Here is a 22,623-nt window from a genome sequence, read left to right as displayed (position 1 = left end):
TATGTGCTGTTTAAAGACCTACTAAATTACACCTTATAACAAATTATGCCTTATTCCAGGTTTGTATCCTTAAATAGAATAAATAATAAATGTATTTTTCAAGAAAAATTTCTTGAATAATTAGTAATAGTCACCTTACGCCCAAATCCTGGGACATACTAAGATGACAGGAAACCTCGTTCACTCCTGCTCCAGGTGAGGGCTCTGCTCCATGGCTTCCACTCTCAGGGAGGGACAAGGGAGCATTACGGATCCAAGTGCAGGGAAAAGGAACTCAAGAGTGTCCCTCCAGCAATAAGTGGTCCATCCCGGAAGTGAGGCACTTGATGTCCACTGCCTCCCTTAATGAGAGAATTACTCTCTTGAAAGATTAGTATAGTCTTCCATCTTACCAAGTAGCAGATAGTACAGTATAGTAACTGGGTGATCAGCATCTTAAAAAGCTCAGTTTCAAGTGACTCCTAAAGGTGCTTAGCTGACTCCCAAAGAACAGAATACACAATTTAAGAGAACAAAATACCACCCTTGTAGAACAGAGCTGAAATCACATAAATAACTAAGAATGTGTCCCCGGAAAAACAGAAATAAGCAAAGCAAAATAGTAATAGTAATAGTCATACTTACACAGTTTCAGATTTTATTTTCATAATTATCTTCCCATAGAAGCAATAATCTATATTTCCATAATAATACATTTAATATTTACTCATCAAAGAACTGGAAAAAAAATAGGAAGCACAGATTCCATACACAAATACCATAATATTCTGCATATGTACAAATAAATTCAATATATTAAATATATTTCTAGATTGACTTCACTTACAATATAATAACACTGAGTATTCAATTCTGAGCATATTCATGCAGACTTCCACTTTGGTAAAAGGGATGACATGAGTTCTGGAAATGTTTTTCCTGTTGTAAACACGTTTCCTGCTTTTGACCACACTCTCAGGATAAAGACTTCTGTACGTGGAAAAATAAAATGCATGAAGACGAAACAAGGGCTCTTTCCCGGACACCACACATCAACCCTGACATCAAAGAAATACCCCCAAGTCCTACACGTTAGTTCCTAAATGTGGGCAGGGAGGGGGGAAGAGGCTGCACTTAAAATAGAGCCTTTTATGTTGTTAAGGGTCAGCTACCCCGCTAAAACAGAATGCACTGAATCAAGCACTCCTCATTTTTAATATGTAAAAGTTAAGAACTTTTCCAAGGCTGCAATGAGTAATATAGTCTGTAAACAAATGGTCTAAAATACTTTTTAAGTGCTGCCAAATCTGTTTAGACATATGGCTGTTTAACTCACATGACCATTAATACAAGATTCCTGAAGTTTCCGAATGGATTTAAAGGGCACAACAGCAATGGCAGGATCTTGGAAGTATTAGTGTACCACCATCCAGTACAAATGTCTCTAAATGCAGCCTCACTGAGGCTGTCCCAAGTTAACCTCCATACAATTATTGAAAATGAGCTGCTACCTGCAGAACTATGAGGAATCAAAACATTAAATTTGCTAGAGTTTTAAATCAGATCTTCAATAAAGATTTCTACCCTCCTACCACCCTTTTAAGTGCACCTGCCAACCAGCTAAGCCCTCCCCTCCCTTGGAAACAACTATGGCTAAAACCACTCATCATAATGAGCCTTGGTGTCTCCAGGAGCAGCAAACTACACACACTGGACTCATATAAGGCTGGCTCATGGAGATTCATGGCTTCATGAATCTCTATTAGCATTTTCAAAACCATGACTGCAATAAAATCTTGATACCCTCAGACAAGGTCTAAGTCCATGAATGGCATGTCAGGATTTTGTTCTTTGTTCTATGGTTTCCCAGAGCAGAAAACCACTCTGGGTGGCAAGTGCCTACAGAATGCATGCTGCTGCTGCTGACTGGCACCTCTCTTCAATTAACAGATTTGGAGATAGGGCCAAACCATACAGGTGAACAAGGAATGCTTCAAAAATAACCTTTTAGGAGTACCTACAAGGACTAAAATATTGGCAGCACAGTCCTCTAAAAAGAAGTACTTCAGAAACAATTCTTCCCTTTCAGCTAAATGTTAATGTTACACAGCATTTTCCATGTCCAGTTACTGTCCTGCTGCAACTGTAAATGAATCAGAAATTATTTTGGAGGGAAGAAATGTCTATATTCTAGGTTGATGGGAACATCCCCTCTTAGAATGCATAAAAACAGTCATTAGTTTCCATTTAGTCAAGAACCAAATGGATTTGGGGACAGTCACTGTGTGTTTATTTAGGTACAAAAATGTAGTTCATAAAGGAGTTGAATATACCGTAAAAACTTTCAATGTACACATAAGACTTTAAACCTATCTTTTATTGGGCTAAACAGTATTGTAAGGCTCAAAACAGCATCCTGTCCCAATCGTGCCTCTGAAAAGATTTGAAGAAATCTTCAATAATTTAAATGTATCTAATATCACTGGGGATAAACTTGTCAAAAGTTTGAAATACTACTTTAACTCAGTAAACTTCACTTTTAGCAGCAATTATTAAATAAAACGAAAGGGAAATTCTCTAACAATAAATCACAAAAGCCCAACAGAAAAGAATTTCTATGCCTATTGTCCCTTTTGTTTAGAACACAGTTTGTAGCTTGCAAATTAAAAATCAACTGTGTTAAAATGTGATAGTACATTTTTTTCTATTAATTCCTATGGTGTCTTAGAAAGGCTGCTATGGAAAGAAAAAAAAGTGTTTTCAGGTAGTGGGTATGATGGGTGACTTAGGGAAATGATGACTAAACATGAATCTAGTAGCATTTTCAAAGCCATGACTGCAATGAAATCTGGATCCCCTCAGACAAGGTCCAAGTCCATGAATGGCATGTCAGGATTTTGTTCTTCCTTTCTGCAGCACAGCAAGATCCTAGCACAGGCCTCCTGCATACTCATCTTCGTCTTCCTCAGCAGTGGGGGCGGTGGCACCTTCAGATTTAGCCTGTGGCGCCGCAGGTTTCTTCTTGATTCCCCCTCCGGGAACCACCAAACTCAGGCCCAGCTTAGCATACTGTCAATGACAAAGCATGTTCTCAGAAGCTGGACAACAGGAATCTCAATATGCCATGTGTCAACTGTAGCTATCTATAAGAGAGAGATCTTAATTTTCTACCTCAGGAAAACCAATACTACCAGTAAAATGTAAAAACCACCACAAAAAATTCAACAGTGCACTGCCATCAGATGGCTCATGACCGTGACATGACAGGTATACAACTGGTCATCAGTTATATGCCACACTTAGGAATTTGAGATAATTGGGACACACTCAGTTAATACTTGCAGTACCTACAAAATAAAGATCTGTTGAGTAAATGAAGAGTTAAGCTAGGGACAAAGTCTTAATAAACTTATAAAAGCCTATATAAGACTTGACCTAGGGAAAAAAATGGAGTCCTCTATCCACATCATTACCAAAAAGAAAGGTCTCAAGCTGATCTGATACCAAATCAAATGAACTGGGCTCAGAAATCTACTAAAAAGGGAAAGCCACAGTCACAGCTCACGTTCTGTATACAGCACTGTGTGAGGCCATTTCTCACATGCAGACCAATCTATTCTGCAAGACAGGCTGGCAAGACAAGGACCAGCTGCTCCCTTCTTACGGATGAGTTAATGGAGGCTCACAGAGTTCATTAGTAACCAGCATCACATAACCAGCTGTCAAAGAAGTAGGCTTCCGAGAAGTGTATCAAATTACAAAGGCCACTACCTGATGAGCCTCTTTCAGAAAGTGAAGCCTAAAAGAAACTTAAACTAAGCAACTTACAGAGGTCAAAAGGTGGTAGAAAAGGCCAAGAAATGGAGCCGAATTAAAAAGTGTACATACTCAACATCATCAGATGGCTAGATAAAAGGCTGTAAACCCACATGGTTGACATCTAAACAGTCTAAGAATACAGTGAAATTCAGTGCCAATGCCACATTCCTCCGTAAGCAGTGGCTGGAGGTATAAAATAGAGGGGGAAATCTCACAAGCCCATAGGAGAGAAATAATCTCTACCTCTACCTTTCAAGAAAAAAGAAATAAAGGCCACTTACATCATTGTCCATGTACTTGAAAAGTGGCGAGTTGCACACATCAGATACTTGGTCTTGGTCTTGTTGGTCATAGCCTTCAAGAAGCTGTTCCAGGGCAGCACAGTCTTCACTCCCACTGAACCCTGGAATGCTACAGCAAGCACGAGTCACACCCCTCCACCTGCCCTCAGGGGGTTCTGCCCCCCTCCCAGATGTTTGGCAATATCTGGAGACATTTTTGTTAACAGGTGGAAAGAGGCCTGGAATACTCTAGACATCCCACAGCGCACAGGCCCAAGAAGAGCAAGGGAAATGGGTGGCTTGCAAACACATGCGCAGATTGAGACCACTCACTGTAACTACCTCCAACAGGAAATGATCTTCCCGTAACATGCAATCTGAGAACATTTCTTTACTCTTTTTGTTGTTGTCTCAGAAGACAAATGGAACAAAATCATTCCGGTCATTCACTCCCATGAAATCCCCAGGAGGAAAACATGAAAGATCACAACTTGTAAAAAAAAAAAAAAAAAAAAAATACTGCTGAATTGGCAGGTAAGTCTACCTACCACTACAAAATTTTTTTTCACTATGAAATTTTTTACAACACCAAAAATAGCTTCCTGGCCAAGAACAGCTGTCTAAACAGTGATCTCCCATCGGGAAATAGAAATTCTACACTGCAAGACAGGGCTGCCAGCGTCTTACCTGTAGCTCTCCCTGACACACCTCTCTGCAGCCACGTAGTCGTTTCTGTGGAGGTGAACTAAGACTTGAGCAATTGTTTTCTAAAACAAAAGAGGTGATTATGGTCCAAAGTTACACCGAACTTGTTAGTAAAGTCAATTTCTTGACGTCTAGAATTGAACTTTACAGTCCTGGTTTGCCTACAGAGATTTATAAATTCTTAGTAACTTCCACGGGACACGTGAGGGAAAATGCCCTGCCATGGTACATCTCAAACTACTCAGGGTTCTGTTACGTGAAGGCTGAGTTAGGGGGTCCAAGGCAAGCCCAGGTGGTCTGAGGATCACACTGAATAACACAACTTAGAACACGACCACCATACACTGTAAAGAAAATGTCTCTTAAATATCTATACAGGTTTAATCTTGAAAAGGGAAATCTTGAAGTGGGACCCATGATGCCACAACACTTTGGAATTCTTAAAGAAATACTAGGAAAATGGTTAATGAATGAAAAAAACTTTAGATGATAGGAACAATACTATTTATAAGCCACAAAGGCATTAGCAAGACCGAAGATGTGACTAATAAGATCTTATTGGCAAACAGCTCTTCATAATGTGTTTTTCAATCTTTTTTCTTTTTCAGACGGCTTTTATTGATCTATCCTTAAATTTGCTGAATCTTTTTAACATCTCCATCATCAGATTAACTTTAATCCAGTATTTTACTGTAGACATTTGCTTTTTTAAGTTCCAAAATTCGATTTTAGTTTCAATCTAAAATAAAACAAAAACACAATCCTTTTGTCCATTCATCTATTTACCTTTATATCCCATGGAATAGTTAAAATAGCTACTTTGCAGTCATGACCTGGTAATTCCCTCAGCTGGGCGACATCTCTGGGTTTCCCTGGTTGTCTTCTCTTGGGAACTGGTCCTATTTTCCTGACTTCCTAATGTTGAGTGCTTTGAGACTATATCCTGGACACTGTGGTGCTTTGCTACACAGACTATCCTATAATTCTCAGGAGAGTGAGATTTCCAACAGGTCACCCAGCAGTCGGGCTTGGATGCCTGTTCTGTCTGCACTTAGTGGGCAGCAACTATAGTCTTCAGTGCCCCTGCCCCACTGCTGCAGCTCAGCCCCACACAAGAGCCTTGCCAGGTGCTGCGAGTCCTGGTTGGTGACCAAATCTTACTATAGCTCTCGAGGCCTATGCTCTGCTGCTCCACGTCTGTCCACCAGACACAGAGCTGGAGACTAAACCCAGGACTCGTGTGGGCACTTGCTCACACCCACACTCAGGGGATTCCCTTTTCCTCTTTCCTGGGCTTTTCTCCTTGCTCTTAGCTCATCGTCCTAGCTCCTCTGAACAGAGACTAATAAGCCTCTTGGGGTGTTTTATCTGCCTGCACCACCATCACAGCCGCTGCTCTGGTCCTGACTAAAGCTTACCTTCAGAGTAAAGCCAAGAGAAAAACAAGAGGAAAAAAATGGGGCTGCTTTTCCCCATCTCTCCAGTTAGAAACTTTGGCTAGATGGATTCCTTGGGCATTTTAGCTGGTGGAACTTCTGCTGCCCAGCTCCATGACTGAGGGCTTCTCTCAGGCAAGGTGCAAGAGAAACAGGGAAAATGCTGGCAACCCACTCCCTTACTGGCTGCTTCTCTAAGTGCTCCCTCCTCCTGCTATTATTTTTCACAGTCCAGAAGTTTTTTAATTTTGTCCAGAAGTTTTTGTTGTAATCAGCAGGAAAGATAGACTATAGTGGGCTTACTCCATCTTGGGCAAAATTATTTTTTAAAATATCCAAGGAATCTAGTCTTATATAGTTGCACCAATATGAAAAATTAACCAATGTAAAGCCAAAAATAAACACTTTCAAAACATACCTTATAACAAGTTGGGTAATTTTCAATCTCCTTATAAATATTTTTTTCTTTCTGAATAGAAAGTGCTGCCTCATCAAACCTAACGACAAAACAAAGAAATGTCAAATAAGACAGCTCTAAATGATCTAAAGCAGAGATCACTGTTGTGTTTGGTATTACAGATTTTAGCAAAAGTAAGAAGGCTTCAGGCATTTTTAGCAACTGCTCCACAACCCAATTTCCATGAGCTCTGCACATGTGTCTGGCTTATCTTTTAAACTGTTCACCTGTTCGTGCATTAAGCAGACAGACAAAAAGCAGAACTTAAGGATAGGTTATTTCAAATAGAGTAGTTTAAGTCTGGTAAAGATCATCCATTAATGAGCATCAATCCAATTCAATAAACTGCTCTGAGAAGTTTTGTGAAAAGTATTAGACAACTCCCAATTTAATCATCCCAGAGTTCTTTCCTTCCTCTAAAGCCATCTAGACATCCCAGAAGGCACTGCCTGCTGGAAAATTCCTTCCCCACTCCATCCTCACTGCCACTCTCCACTGCTGCCTCAGTGGGCCACAGAAAACATCCTTCCTGCCACCTTTCATCCTTGACATTCACCTGTTTCAAAGAACTGTCACCCATTCTCCTTTTCTTCCATCCTACTCAGACGGCAAGATGAAGAAGAAAGCATCTTGAATACCATTTCACCAATCCTCCAAGGTCCTCTCCCTTCCCATGCCACAGCCTCAATCCCAGCACACCCTAAGCAGCTCCTTACTGCTTTTACAAGCTTATCATGCCCCTGTCCTGAGACTCTCTTCCTGGCATCTAACCTATGTCTAAAGGAAGTGTACATACCTTGCCCATCTCCCTCACCCCGAAAGTGAAAATGGCAAGCAGTCTGCACTATTAGGATGCAGTGGGAAAGAGCTATTTCATAGCCCAAATTAAAATATAAAAACATTACACTACACTTTTTTGTATGTTAACAATTATCTTTTAAAAAGATCTCCATGCATGTGCACACACACATGTATGCGCACACTATGGCTTGATTTAACTCATGTGAATTAAACTGAATTTTTGTGGGCTGCGCCCTCACACCTTACTTCATACAGTAAGATTCATTGGAGAAATGCATTCTGAATTTCCAAAGATCAATTTGCTAAATTTTGGGAACAAAGCCAGTTTATATGTTGGGCATGGTAGCAGAACTGTAAGATTATTCCCCAAGACCTTTTCTCCTCATATACACTCCTTGTACGGTTTCCCCTTGAATGTGGGCACAACCTCTGAATATGATGGAACTCACTCCTGTAAGGATACTAATCAACTGACTTTGATGCAGAAAAGATTGTCCAGATGAGCCTGACCTAATCATATGAGCTCTTGAAAGGTCAGAGGTTGAAAGTCAAGAGACGTACTCTTACTAACTTTGAAGCAGCAGCTAACTATACCATCTTGTAAACCATCCAGAGGGTACATGCCAAGGAACTACAGGCACCTGTAAGTCGGAGAACTGACTCTAGCCAACAGCTGACAAGAAAACATGGGTATGCATCCTACAGCTGCAGGGAAAGGAATCCTGCCGACAACCTGTAGGCCTGGAATGAGATCGCAGCCATATGGGGCACCTGATTCTAGCCTAGTGAGATTCTGAGCACAGGACTCAGCTATACTGGGCCTGTACTTCTAACCCACAGAGCTCTGAGACAGTGAGTGCGTGCTGTTTTAAGCTGCTAGGTTTGTGGCTATTTGTCATATAGAAAAGGAAATTAATATGGGGGATTATATATATCTGTATCATTTGTAATTATGACTTTGAGCTTATCCCAGATCCTATTTTATAAAAAACATTACATCAGAACATTTGGTGACCATCCAGATTATATCATTCTAGTAGGAATCTTAATGTTTTAAGTTTTTCACATATTTAACTATTAAGGCTGCATTCTTCCCACATGACTTACTTCCTTGGCATAAAAACAGCATTTCTGTGTGCAAATAACCGCGAACTAGCAAAACAGCCAACTAAGAGAAATACTGTATATTTATATGTAATCAAAAAAACTGATCTACTTGGCTAAAAAGCCATGAAATTGATATATAAAGCCAATTGTTTTCAAATGATCAGGAAATTATTCATAAGTTAAAATGAAACCCAAAGTTAATTCTTAATACTCCTAACAAAATAAAATACACTTGGTTTTGCTGAAAGAGAATAAATTATCTTCCTGAAATTCAAAAATAAAATAAAATGCCACAAAAATTATGTGCATATGACAAGAAATTGTCATAGGACTTCACTCAATCCAGCTTTCAATGGCATTCTCCCTCACCATGATGTAGAACTCCTCCTCTGGCACCAACTTCTTCCTGAAGTCCACGACATATTTTTAACTACTTACAAAACTTTTCAAACGATTCATTATCATGACCCCAATAACTTGGCATCACAACGGACAGGACAAAGTTATGCAAGACAAAAACCTAGTGATTATGCTTAACTGGTACCTACTCCACATACACACACCCAGGCCTCCCTGAGTTTAGAGTCCAGTGAGTGTCTCAGTCAACTGGTAAGAGCCTAAGAGAGACCCTTGGAAGTGTGGAGTCAGGTGGGGGCAAGGGTGGTTAACTGATACAGAAATCGGGTTCTCCTCCTTGTTAGGAATCATGACAAAACTTTGGAAAGCGTTCCTGATTTGGTTCAGAGAGCCAACCAGGCAGGGTTACCAACCAGCTCAGCTGCCTCAGAATTTCTCTGGAAGGCACAGGATCATACGTTTCCCTGCAAAGTCAGAACAACTGGAAAGGCCTTTTCAGGGAGGGAATACTGGCAACTGCCATGATTTAAGGCCTCACAGATGCAACTAAAATTAACTCTGATTCACTTCTAATTATGGCTATCCAGAAAAGAGGGAGGAGCAGAGGACTAATACAAATATATTAAATATTTAATTTTGCCATCTTAAAATATAAACTATTGTTAAGTTAGGATTAAATATTACAAAATCACATTAATGTAAAAATATAAGCATATTATCTAAATGTAATAAGCATAAAATTTAAAATTGCATGCTATACTCTATATTAGATGTTATTTGCATAAACATATAAAATTACTGTTCTAGTTTTTTTTGTTCTAGTTCTTTTAAACAAATGGTAGCACCAATTCAGATTATAACCAATATGTATTCAAAATATTCAAATATCACATAAATTCTCCCAGTTATCTTTCTATTAGCATAGATCTTCCAGGTTTTTCTTACTCTGCACTATTCTGAAATTCCTGATGGCAGTATTGTGACAGCTAACTTTTAATTTTTTCATACTCTGTTTTCAAATATAAAATTCCATAACACTCCTGAATAAATTCAAATCAATTTTTATATTAATCTATAACTTAAACAAATATTTCCATGATTTTTGTTCAAAACACTGCGTAAAATACTATCATTTTTTCAATGCATTTTTACTCAAAAGGAAGGCAAAAAGCAATAAAACAAATTCACAAAGTAATTAAAAGATGTACTGGTTGCCCTAGATTTATAAATGTCCCTCTTTCCAGCATCTCCACACCACTTTCTACAACTGTGAAGAAAACTTGTTCTAAAATAATGGTTCTCACTACACACGTCAACCAGACCCTTCAGGGAATGATAGTGGCTACCACTCCATGGTGGAGCTTTCCAGAGGAACATGCATACGTAGCTGGAAAATGCTGCTCAGCAGCCCTCCTGAGGAGGTTCTGGCCCCCCCACCCCACCCCTTTGCTACTCTCCTGGAACCTAGCTTTAGATAATCTCAGTCTGGAAAACAGAAGGGGAGCAGATGTGAAAGCAGAAAGATCCTAGGGAAGCTGAAGGAGGGCCCACATCTACACAGAGTGGAGCTTACTTTCTGCCCTACTTCCAACTTTGCTTCTTAGACTTTCAGTGGTCTATGGGACTTGAGCCCTAAGAAGGCACTGGAGGCCTTGGGGGAAGAACATCAGGGGAGTGGATGAGAAAAAGAGGTAAAAGTATGCCACAATGTCCCTGACTGCCCTATAATGGGTAGAGCCCAGGGCACCATTCTCTGTTTCTACAAGTATGAGGACCTGCTCAAAGGGTCAGAATTTAGGTACTGTCTTACAGTTCGGCTCTTCTACAACACCTAGGACCATCACCACAAACAGCTGTTACTATAAGAAACCTTTTCAGGGACTAGTCTAAACTTACTATACCATCATTTGAAGTTGAGAATTGCCAGAGTTAGTATTCTAGTGGTTTGGATTTCTAGGAGGCCAGGAGAATTAAGATGAATAAAGGTAATGACCTAAGGCTGACGTATAAATTAAATTTTGTCTCATGGTTTAATACAAAAGTCCTAAAAACAAAATTAAGTAATGCCCGGGTAGCTCAGAGGTTGAGCATCTTTCTTTGGCTCAGGGTGTGATCCCGAGGTCCTGGGATTGAGTCCCACATCGGCTCCCTGCAGGAAGCCTGCTTCTCCCCTCTGCCTATGTCTCTGCCTTTCTCTATGTCTCTCTCATGAATGAAGTCTTTAAAAACAAAATTAATATACTATTCAGTTTAGACCAACAAAAAACCTAATCAATGAAAGAAGGTCCTATAAAATAGTCCATCTAAATAACAACACACAAGAGTTATTATTCTATAGTAATTTATTCTGATGCTACTTTAAACTTGCTTGAATTATATTTCAGATCTGTAGTCTTCATGAAGAAAGCACTTAATTCCATCTCAGAAAGGAGTCAATAGACTCTTTAATCATTTGTTTTTTGGTTCCTTCCCAAAATATAACCCGGGGGAACTAGGGGCAAATTTTCTGTCACTGGGGAACTATGGGCAAATTTTAATGAAAAGATCTATCTTCAGACCTATAGTTTTCTTTTTCTTTTTTTTTTTTTGACCTATAGTTTTCTAAGCATTTTTACCTTAAATACTACTAAACAACATTTTGGCAAACAGAATTTTATTAATGACAAGATGTTTACTAAGCTTAAATTAAGGTAAAGTAAAAAACAAAGGAAAATCCAGTAGAATTCTAAGTTTGTTGGGGTCCAACTATTATTTATGCCTTGAGTCGTATGTTTAAAGGATGAAAAAACAAATGCCAAATTTCCTATTCAATGACACTATTTAACTGTCAAGAACCTGTCGATTTGCATGGGTGAGCACTTTGGGTACCTTGTTATTTATGCCTATGTAGATACGTATCAAGAAAAACACATTATAACCCAACCAAATAACATATCAAGAACACTGCTTTCTCATGCTGCTGAGCCAGGTTTTAATCAATAAAAACATAATTTATGATACATTTTGGCGTCATATTTAGAAAAACGGCAATTCTGTTGATACTTAATTCAATGTTCCCTCTTACACCACTCTTTCTGCTAGGCAGCCTAGTGTGCCTGTGGCTTACACCAAAAACCTTACCAAGCAATTCTCCAAGTTCCTTAGCAGTTCCACATGTGGACTAAAGGTTGACAAGAACACAGTTCTGGAAATCTCACCTGCGGCCTCGTACCAGCAGCCTGGAAGCTTTTCCTAGTAATTCAACTGCCTGTCGTAAGCGTTCCTCATTCTGAAGGAATCAAAGAAAAGAGACTATTTATTGGCTGCTTTACCCTAGGAATCTTTTTTTCCTCCCAATAATTATTTGAAAGACAAGTAATAGCACTCCATCAAAGTGGGCAGGGGGGAAAAGTACCAAAGCTGCTAATCCATTTTATTAATATAAAAAAAAACACAGTTCAATTGTGAGCACAGATAAATTTTCAAAAGCAGTCACTGCATTTCTCTATTTTCCTACATGTTATGAATCTAAACATTCTAAGTATACTTAAACGAAAAAAATCAAATTCAAACTTACTTCAAACACATTAGCTGTCTGTTGATATAATTGTACAGCCTTTTCTGGATCTACATTTTCGATAAGCCTATATGACAAGAAAATTGGACTTATATGAAAAAGAGAAAACTTGTTTTCCAAAGGATTTTATTAAGACAAACAGCCAATGGCTTCTATGCAGAAACCTGTGCCAACACTCACTTTCCAGCTCGCTCCAATGCCATGGCTGCTGTGTCCGGGGTGCCATTTTCTAGGTACATCATGCTGGCTTTCTCAATCAGCTGAACAGCCTCAGGCAGTTTCTGCATCTCCTTCAGGCAAAGGATACAGTATGGATCAGTAAATGCATCAACTTAAATGCAGAATTAACAATCTGAAATTCATTTTATTCCTATTTCATGAAGATAAATGATTCAAAATGTTATATAACAACAAATACATTTAGGATGAAACGCCTTCACATGGTTACTCTTCCCCATCAAGCTTCATTCAGGCAAACTAAAAAAGGTATTCAGTGAATTTCTACACAGAGCTCCTCACCACTTTTGAGTTTCAGAAAAACTCTACAAATGGTAGAAACCAAAACATTTGCTCTTAAATGTTTTCTAAGATTTATAATTCTTTGCACATTTACTGAGTCCCTTCTATCTATGAAGCTTATGCCAAAGGCTGTGAACTGGCAGCTCAAGGGCCATACCTCATTTCCAACTGCATCTTGCTTTAGTAGTTTCCAGTTAGATCCTTTCACAACTATTCTACAGCTTCCAAATTTAAGAAAAAGATCACAAGCTGCGGCATCAGCAGGCTGGCATTCCCACAAGGCAATGATAGGTTGGGGCTGAGCAGCAGCTGTCCTGGAAGCATGGTGCCTCTTGGTGGTGGCTGCATTTCTCCATACTCCTCGCTGCCGCCCACACCAGGGCCTGCCTTCTGCACCCCAGTCACTGCCCAGATCCTGAGCTCATCTGAGCTTGCAGCCCCCTTTCATGAGGAGTGCCACCAGCACATTAACTCTGTTTCTTACTATGAAATCATAGGTATCAGCATCCTGTGGTCCTTATATATCTATTATCTCCAAATCAAAACTCTTCTTAAAAAAGGGAAGAAACTGAAAGAATCCTAAATAAAATTTCACTTGGAAAAAAAAAAAAAAAAAAAAAAAAAAAAAAAGGGAAGAAAAATCACTGAAAAGCTAGACATAAAGTTTACAGGTATTATCTACATAAGGTTACCATCTTAAAGGAGGCTCCACACTGACAATTCAAGGGTTGTTTTTAGTCTGCCTATTCAGCACCTAAGTTGACAAATTCTTTAGGATATAAAACTTGCTAGTCTCATTCCTACTGACTTCTGCATGTGACTTTTTTATTATTTAGTTACAAAGTAAAAAAGGATGGGCTGCCTTCTTAGAAGTTACACTATTTATATTCTTCCCCATGTTTTTGTAGCCCAGCAAAATCATTAAGAAGAAAATGAAAATATGCCTATTGTCAGTGGTTTGTGTGCCTCAGTCACCCTATGGCTTCTGTGGAGCAAACAGGATATGAAACCACCCAGTGTAAATTTTACATTAAATGTCAAGTTCTCAGAAGTAGGGGAGTCTCTCATCTAGCTCTTGTCTAGCAACACTCTCCTGGTTGCAAAGCTTAGAAATTTGTTGTTCCCAGTTCCTGCCAATATATTCTTTTAAATTTCACCTTTAATACTCTCTATCTTAAGGTGCATACAATGTATCCTTGGGTTCAATTAGCAATACTTGGGATAAGAAATCTTAGCACCTCTGGCCTTAGAGCTAGGAGAGTTTTTCACTTCCATGTGAATCTACTTTAATAACACCTTGTAGTTAATTCATTTTACCTACAAGACAGTTGTGGCACATTACTGACCTTTAACATCATGCCAGCTTGCTCATAAGCTCTGCAAAGAGAATACAATTTTTCAGATGAGATCTTAAGGACATATGGGGGAGAGAAAACTTTCTACCACAGATATGAGAAGCTATGTCAATTAAAACTGACTATATATTGCTTTAGGCTTTTAATAACACATTTCTTTTTTATTTTTGTGGGCAATAATGCCTTGGAAATAAGAGACACTATATATTGCACTATATATTGCTTTAGGCTTTTAATAACACATTTCTTTTTTATTTTTGTGGGCAATAATGCCTTGGAAATAAGAGACATCTGAATTAAAGGGATTTTATTTGGTAGATGCAAAATTAAGTAAAACTCAGAAAGGTTAAAGGACTTATTATCTGACAAACCTAAATCCAAGTTTTGAAACAAGTACTCTCTAAAAAAACAGTAGAAAGACTGTTTCTCTCCACAAGTACTATTAACTATCAAGAAGGGGGGGGGATTCTAACTTGCTTTTTCATAGGCTATTGAAGAAAATGGTCTTAAAAATATACGGTGATTTGAATGTAAACTCTGTATATCTAATTAGGAGTGACTTAGTTTCTAAGGGTCAGGTAAAGACTGAAACAAATGGAAAGGATTATTTTATTTAAGTCAATACAAATAATTCACTATTTATGGATTTATAACTTAGGAAAAATTTACTGACCTATGGAAAAACATTTAAAATATAATCTCCAGATAACATGAAAACATGGAAAATATTTACTTACTTGGCAGCATGAAAAAGACTGAATGGATGTAACAAAGTTGAAATTAAGGAAAAAAAAACGAGTCAACAGTTTTTAAAGATCTACTATTTAAAAGAACAATGTCACTTGCCCCAGTTGGCTCCAAAAGACAAATCTTATAAACAGATGAGGCAATCATCTTATGTCTGTTGATGTCTCTTACAGTTACATAATTCACAAAACACTAACAAAACACCACATAGATTCTTAAGCTATTTCCACCGCGCATTAATCTGAAAACTATCACTGAAATGCAAAATTATTACAACTGTAATTTGAAAATGAGATAAAATGGACATTTTTTACTTAGTAAGTTTTAAAATATTTCAGCAAAATTTTTTTGTTTTAAACTACTTAAAAATCTTTTTTCAAATACCTAAGAAAGACTTAGTTTTAAAAATATTTATAGAACTGAGATGCCTGGGTGGCTCAGCGGTTGAGTCTCTGCCTTCAGCTCAGAGCGTGATCCCAGAGTCCCAGGATCAAGTACCCCATTGGGCTCCCTGCATGGAGACTGCTTCTCCCTCTGCCTGTGTCTCTGCCTCTCTCTGTGCCTCTCATGAATAAATAAATAAAATCTTTAAAAAAACATTTTTTTTTTTACAAACAGCTTATACACTTCTAATACCTGTGCTACTGTTTCATTCTTCAGCACCTGCACATTTCCTTCACTTCAACCCAAAGAAAACTGGCATCACGCAAACAACAGCATATACTCTCAAATACAGCTCTGCGAAACTATGAACCTTATGATTAAAAGTCTCGGTCTACTCTTTCAGAGTCTAAAAATGCAGAATTTTTCTAATCATTTTCTTTTTTTTTTTTCTAATCATTTTCTAAATTAATACCATTGTAGTACACATGTAGGAAACTTCTAACAAAAGAAAATAATAAGTTTCTGTCCAAAGTATCACATTGTTGAATTTCCTTGTGAAGGTTGAAAAGGGTTGAAAAAGATACGCCCTATTATTCTCATGGGCAACAGCTTCTCTCAGGCAGGCATCTTTTGCTTGCTCAAATTGTTTGGCATTTTTAAAAGCAACAGCTGAAATAGAACAACAACAACAAAAAGACTTTCCAATCCATTATTTTAAAAAACTTCAAACGAATCATTACCAAAATCTGCATCATGTGGGAAGCATGAGAAAATATCCTTATTTTAATCAAATACATAAGTTTTATACAACACTACTTTTTTCTCAGGAATTTTCTTACAATTTTTTTTGATTACCAATAACTTGGCAGTACTTTCAAAAATGTGTAGCTTTGTTTCGTTTTGTTAAATTATAGACTACTAGCAATAAATCAGTGCCATTTCTGCTCAAAACCAAGTCTTTCTACAGCAGCACCTAAGCTTTGAGAAACCAAGACTGCATCAGTCAACCAATACTCCCAAACAACAGGTCCTGTCACAAAAGACAGGATCTTACTTTGCCAATTTTACATTTACTACTAAAAGCAGTGCTTTAGTTACAGCTTATTCAACCTTTCAAATTATTTAGAAACAGAAGACCGATATGCCTTCCTTTTGGCATAATCTTTAAATAAATGCCTAAAACATTAATAATGCATTTCTTTCAAATAAAGCTTTTACACTGTTTAGTAGGTTTCTGTGAAAATGACATCTCCACTGTTGTAAAAGTGTCATCATCAGAGCAAAACACGGAGTGGCCCTAAAACTAGAATCTTACAGATTTTGGAAAACTTGTTTACAAACAAGTAAAAAAAAAAAGGATACTGTAAAAAAAAAAAAAAAAAAAAAAAATTGTTAAAATCAAACTGTTAAAATTCTCTCTTTTTTTTTAATTTATTTTTTATTGGTGTTCAATTTACCAACATACAGAATAACCCCCAGTGCCCGTCACCCATTCATCCCCACCCCCCGCCCTCCTCCCCTTCTACCACCCCTAGTTCGTTTCCCAGAGTTAGCAGTCTTTACGTTCTGTCTCCCTTTCTGATATTTCCCACACATTTCTTCTCCCTTCCCTTCTATTCCCTTTCACTATTATTTATATTCCCCACATGAATGAGAACATGTTTGTCCTTCTCCGACTGACTTACTTCACTCAGCATAATACCCTCCAGTTCCATCCACGTTGAAGCAAATGGTGGGTATTTGCCATTTCTAATAGCTGAGTAATATTCCATTGTATACATAAACCACATCTTCTTTATCCACTCATCTTTAATAAAATGTTCAAAATAAATTACTGAACTATTTTCACCCCTGGACTTACACATTTTGCTTTTTAAAAAAATGTATTCTATTGATTAAATATATTTTGTATAACCCCTTAAAGAAAATAAAGGATGATTTAATGGGAAAATATGATCTGAATGTGTATTTGTGAAGGCAGTTCATGGTCTCGGATGCTTATAAAAACCAACCTGTGATAAATTTCCCTCAAGAAATTTGCAAAATGTTGTGCCTTCTAGTTACAAAAGTGTTCTTGTACTAGGTGTCCATAGAATCCATATGAAATTTGAGCTTTTAATAATTTTCCTTTTAAATAGGACAAATAATTTACATCATCCAACAGAGAGAATAGTCAGGATTTAAATAAAAGTGCTAAAGACTCATTTACCCAAGTTTCTATTTACCCAATTTCTCTACTATTCTTTGATGATATGCTAAAACTAAAAGTCTATGAAAAGCACATTATGTAGGTGGTCTCTAAGTTTGGCTAACAAACGTGATCTGGGCTATGGCTGAAACACAACTGCAAATGTGTTTAGAGTACTTCAAAAAGGGCATTATGCTTTGTATCCAAAAAAATTGTGGATATGCTAAAAGCTGTCATTACATAATTAAATGGTAAATTTTTAGTAAGGTTCCTCTCTGTTGCATGTTGCAGATCATTTTTATCTAATATACAGATAATATTTATTCAAATAGTCATATAGCTTAATACTTCACATTTATCAGCATTATACCAAAAGTGTGGTTCTTAAAAAAAACATGTGCCAAACAGACACAGGATCTGTAGATCTGCCTAGAATATGGCTAAATTAAAAAATAAAAGTTAACAAAGAAAAATCTTTATTCCATTATAGAAGTATAATAGAGAGATATGGCAAAAACTCCTGGAAATAGTGGGCAACTGATTGAAGTTCAAGAATATATGAACAAAGGGGATCCCTGGGTGGCTCAGCGGTTTGGCGCCTGCCTTTGGCCCAGGGCGCGATCCTGGAGTCCCGGGATTGAGTCCCGCATCAGGCTCCCTGCATGGAGCCTGCTCCTCCCTCTGCCTGTGTCTCTGCCTCTCTCTCTCTGTGTGTCTATCATGAATAAATAAATAAATCTTAAAAAAAAAAAAAAAATATATATATATATATATATATATATATATATATATATATGAACAAGGCAAAAAGCTTGAAGCTACGTACTGCCAACCCTACCCATCTCTGCTGTCAGAAGAGAGCTGCAGGTCACTGGGTCTCTCAGCCCCCAACACATCTGAAAATAACAAGTGTGAAAAAAGCAAGGGCCTGGGCAGGTTTGGTTTTTTTGACTATTAAATTCTCATAGAAAGCATTAAGTGTAAGTATTTTTGCCAAGATGAAGTTTTCAGCCTACGTTAAGACTAGATATTGGAGTCAAAGGGCTATCATTATACATACCTGCTTTTCCATATTCAGAAGCAGCACTGTCATAATCTGGTTTCCATTTTAAAAAACCAGTTTTCAGGCTAAAATGAAAAGACACATTTAACAGAAGTTAGCAACCACATTTAGAAGTCAGAATCCTGCTTTAATGGCTTTGTAGGTGACTTAAAAACAAAACAAACAAAAAACCCACGAGGTACAAAATCCCCATCTTGCCCACTTCTTCCCAAATTTATTTACAATTAAAATCAACCTATTTTCCCTCTCACTATCACAGATGCGGTTTTCTTCTTTTAAAATGTCTGCATAAGGGACACCTGGGTGGCTCAGCAGTTAAGCGTCTGCCTTCAGCTCAGGGTGGGATCCTGGAGACCGGGGATCGAGTCCGATGTCGGGCTCCCTGCATGGAGCCCTCTGCCCCTCTGCCTGTGTCTCTGCCTCTCTCCCTCTCTCTGTGTCTCTCATGAATGAATAAATAAAATCTTGAAAAAAAAATAAAATGTCTGTATAATATCCAAGTACAGCAGAAGTTCTCAGCACATGGTCCCCAGACCAGCATTACTAAGAAATGTGCTAGAAATGTAAACTCCAGTCCTACAGAACCAGAAACTTTGGGGTGGCAGCAGCAATCAGAGTATAACAAGCCCCAAGGTGCATCAAAACTTGAGACCCTCTGAAGCGCAGCATCAAGCAAGCAGTTGGATTCATGAGGCTGAAGCTCAGGAGAGGCTAGAGGTATTAACTAAGGAGCCACTGGCACATACCACACAAAGGGCCCAGTTAAAATCCACCAGGGAGATCTAGAAAGTGAGCAGAAAGCCTACAGAATACAAATATTCAGAGCAACAACACAGGGAGTCAGCAAAACAGGTTGAGAATTAGCCAGGAAAGATAACTGGAAAGACTGGGATGTTATGAAAACAACAGGATCGCTACTGGTTTCTCATACGCCGAAACAAAGAGCCATCAGTTTTGAGTCTTTACCTGACCTGCCCTTTCAATATTTTCTTTTTTAGAAACCTAAGAGTCAAGCTTTCCCCTCTATATCCAGTCAAGTAAGTAAAGCTTACCCCCTCTTTTTGACGGATACCGTCCAATGCTGCCTCTTGTGTTGTTACTTTAATTCAGGCCCTCATCATGAGTCTACTAACCAGTCATGGAAAGTCACCTTTCTTGCCTGCCCTCCCTCCTCTTCCACTCACCCCACCTTGAGGATATTAATTTTTCCTTACTTTGTACACCCCCTGAAACAACTGCATACCTCTGTTCTAGCATTTACTATCTTATTTCTACTCTCTGATGACTTGTATGCTTGCCTGTGAATTCTAAACTCCTGAATAAAGAACCTCTTTTGGTTACTTCAATAGCTCCAATGGCTGGGTCAGATATACACTGCCTGAATGTGACAAAATTCTCACTTTTCTCTCCCCTCCCCAATCTCCACATTTCTTTTGCCAGGTCCTATTGGTTACACGATCCCCAGAGAAGCTAACATTCAGGACCATCAGAGGGGCAGCCCATTCAGTCTGGCCCCAACTTCTCTGCTCAAGCTCATTCCCTGGCACTGCAACTACTCTACTTTATTCCCCTGGCATATTTTCAAGCCTATGCACATACTAAATCCTATACAGATTCTCGTGGGATTTTCCTTCTGTTTAAAAAAAAAATTATTTTCCGGGACTGAGTGGCTCAATGGTTGAGCATCTGCCTTTGGCTCAGGGCGTGATCCCAGGGTCCTGGGATACAGTCCCATATCGGGTTCCCAGCAGGGAGCCTGCTTCAACCTCTGTGTCTCTGCCTCTGTCTCTCATGAATAAATAAAATCTTAAAAAAATTTTTTTTTTTTTTAATTTTCCAGGACCTGCTTAGAAATCACCTTTGGGAAATCTTCCTGAAATTTTCCAGATAGAATAAACTCCTCCTCCTGTGCTACCAAAGCAAAGCTGAGACCGCTTTATTATGGTCTTTATCAAACGCACTATTTTAATGATACTTTTGGGTTTGCTCCCAGAGAAAAAGAAAAGAAAGAAAAGAAAGAAAAGAAAGAAAAGAAAGAAAAGAAAGAAAGAAAGAAAAGAAAAGAAAAAGAAAGAAAGAAAGAAAGAAAGAAAGAAAGAAAGAAAGAAAGAAAGAAAGAAAGAAAGAAAGAAAGAAGAAAAGGGGGAGAGGGAGAGGGAGAGGGGAGAAAGTAAGATTGCTGGGGGCATCTCCTGCAAAAAAGGGAGTAGAACACAGTCACAGGGAGGAAGTAGTAACACAGTAACTATAGACTTGACAATTGGAACAGTTTTTGGAACAATGGAACAATTTTTCCATCGTTCAAGGGATCCCTGGGTGGCGCAGCGGTTTAGCGCCTGCCTTTGGCCCAGGGCGCGATCCTGGAGACCCGGGATCGAATCCCATGTCGGGCTCCCGGTGCATGGAGCCTGCTTCTCCCTCTGCCTGTGTCTCTGCCTCTCTCTCTCTCTCTCTGTGACTATCATAAATACATAAAAAAAAAAAAAAGAAGAAGAAGAAAAAGAGCTGGCGCTGCCATCTTTCAACGGTGCAGCCCTGGACAAGTCATCATAAGGCTTCTCCAGGCCTCTCCTCCTCTTCTGTAAAGTGAGATTCTGTACTCGACTCCATGTAGAGGTTTCGTTTTCTACAATTACCAGACACGACTTCGTCGCAGCAATGACACTGAGGAGGGGAGTGCGGAGAGCTGGGCGGCCTCAGCTCAGTCCCGCCTATCTGCCGGGTGCCTACAGCGTGGCCGTGGCAGAAGCTGGGAGAACACACGCAATCAGTAGGGGAGCGCGAACCCCTGGGACGCGACAAGGGACCCCCGCGGATTATCAGCCACAGCCGCAGCCCCCTCCGCAGCCCCCTCCGCACGCGAGAGGCTTTCAGAGCGCTGGTTCTCAACAAGGCGATTTCTGCCCCGGGGAGTCCGTTCTGGTCGTCAGCGTGAGGGAGGACAGGTGCTGCGGGCATCTAGGAAGTAGAGCCCCGGGATGCTGCCAAACTGCGAGGCGCAGCGCGGTCTCCTCAAGGGAACACCCAGAGCGAGCGGCGGAGCATCCGGCCCCGCAGAAGGGAGCCCAGAGGGGAGCCCAGAGGGGAGCCGGGACGACTTCCGGCAGGCGCTGAGTCCGCTTCCGGAGGGGCAGCCGGCCCCGCCCCGGACCCCCGGCCGCAGCCCCGCGGAGCCGCCGCCCTCCGCGCTCGCTCTCCACGCGCCCCCTCCAACTCCCGCGCGGGGCCGGCGTGGGCCACGGACCCACCCGTGTCTCTCACTCACTATTTCTCTGCCTTGGCGAGGTGCTCCAGCCCTTCGTTTATCTTCTGAGCCGCCATCTCCGAGGTCGGGCCCTGACGTGAAAGGCGAGAGCCCGGCTGAGGAGGCGTGGGAACGCCGCAGTGCAAGCCGGGAACGGCCCCGCGGCCCAGCTGCTACAGGGGCCTGGAGGGCTCAAACCTAAGGCGGCGCAGCAGCCTGGGGAGCGGGTCTCGGGGCCGCGCCGGCCCAAACAGCGCAGGCGCGGAGCGTCAGGGTTCGCCCGCTCCCAGGGCGTGTAGCGCAGGCGCAGTGGGCGCTGAAGGCGGTTGGCTCGTTCCTGCGTTGGTTCAAGGAACATTTACTGAGCACCTACTAGGTGCCAGGAACCGCTCCAAGCGCCGGGAAATCAGCAGGGAGTACAGCGGGCAGAGAAGACCCGCCGTGGTGGAGCCGTGCCTTCCCGCTGGTGCGAACACGCCGGTGTAGAATCGATGACTCGCTCCATAGCTGGGAGCGTCCTCACCCTGCCGAGGAGCGCCCCCTGCACAAAACAGACCGTCGGTGCCCTGGACTGTGCAGCAGTCACCGGGCGACACTAACTGCGGTCCGCGCTCGGAAGGAAGGG

At 40.1% G+C, this 22,623-nt stretch overlaps 1 protein-coding gene across 2 annotated transcripts; it reads right to left on the bottom strand.

Annotated features, from left to right (window-relative positions):
- Window positions 1-624: 624 nt before the first annotated feature.
- Window positions 625-22,206, bottom strand: NAPG (NSF attachment protein gamma). 2 transcript variants are annotated; one of them, XM_038543883.1, is made up of 12 exons: window positions 22,020-22,187; window positions 18,752-18,819; window positions 16,088-16,172; window positions 15,110-15,127; window positions 14,364-14,394; window positions 12,679-12,788; window positions 12,499-12,565; window positions 12,140-12,210; window positions 6,639-6,717; window positions 4,767-4,846; window positions 4,080-4,209; window positions 625-3,048 (listed from the first exon to the last, which is right to left on the bottom strand). In XM_038543883.1, exons 1-12 carry the CDS (start codon window positions 22,073-22,075, stop codon window positions 2,908-2,910), a joined length of 936 nt encoding a protein of 311 aa, XP_038399811.1. In that variant the 5' UTR covers window positions 22,076-22,187; the 3' UTR covers window positions 625-2,907. The 2 variants fall into 2 exon arrangements, with proteins under 2 accessions (XP_038399811.1, XP_038399812.1); XM_038543884.1 differs by having other exon boundaries at window positions 2,884-3,122; window positions 22,020-22,206.
- Between the last annotated feature and the right edge of the window lie 417 nt (window positions 22,207-22,623).

The sequence above is a fragment of the Canis lupus genome, chromosome 7, assembly GCF_011100685.1.
Source record: "Canis lupus familiaris isolate Mischka breed German Shepherd chromosome 7, alternate assembly UU_Cfam_GSD_1.0, whole genome shotgun sequence".
Taxonomy (NCBI): Eukaryota; Metazoa; Chordata; class Mammalia; order Carnivora; family Canidae; genus Canis; species Canis lupus.
This window is presented reverse-complemented; position numbering and strand designations above follow the sequence as displayed.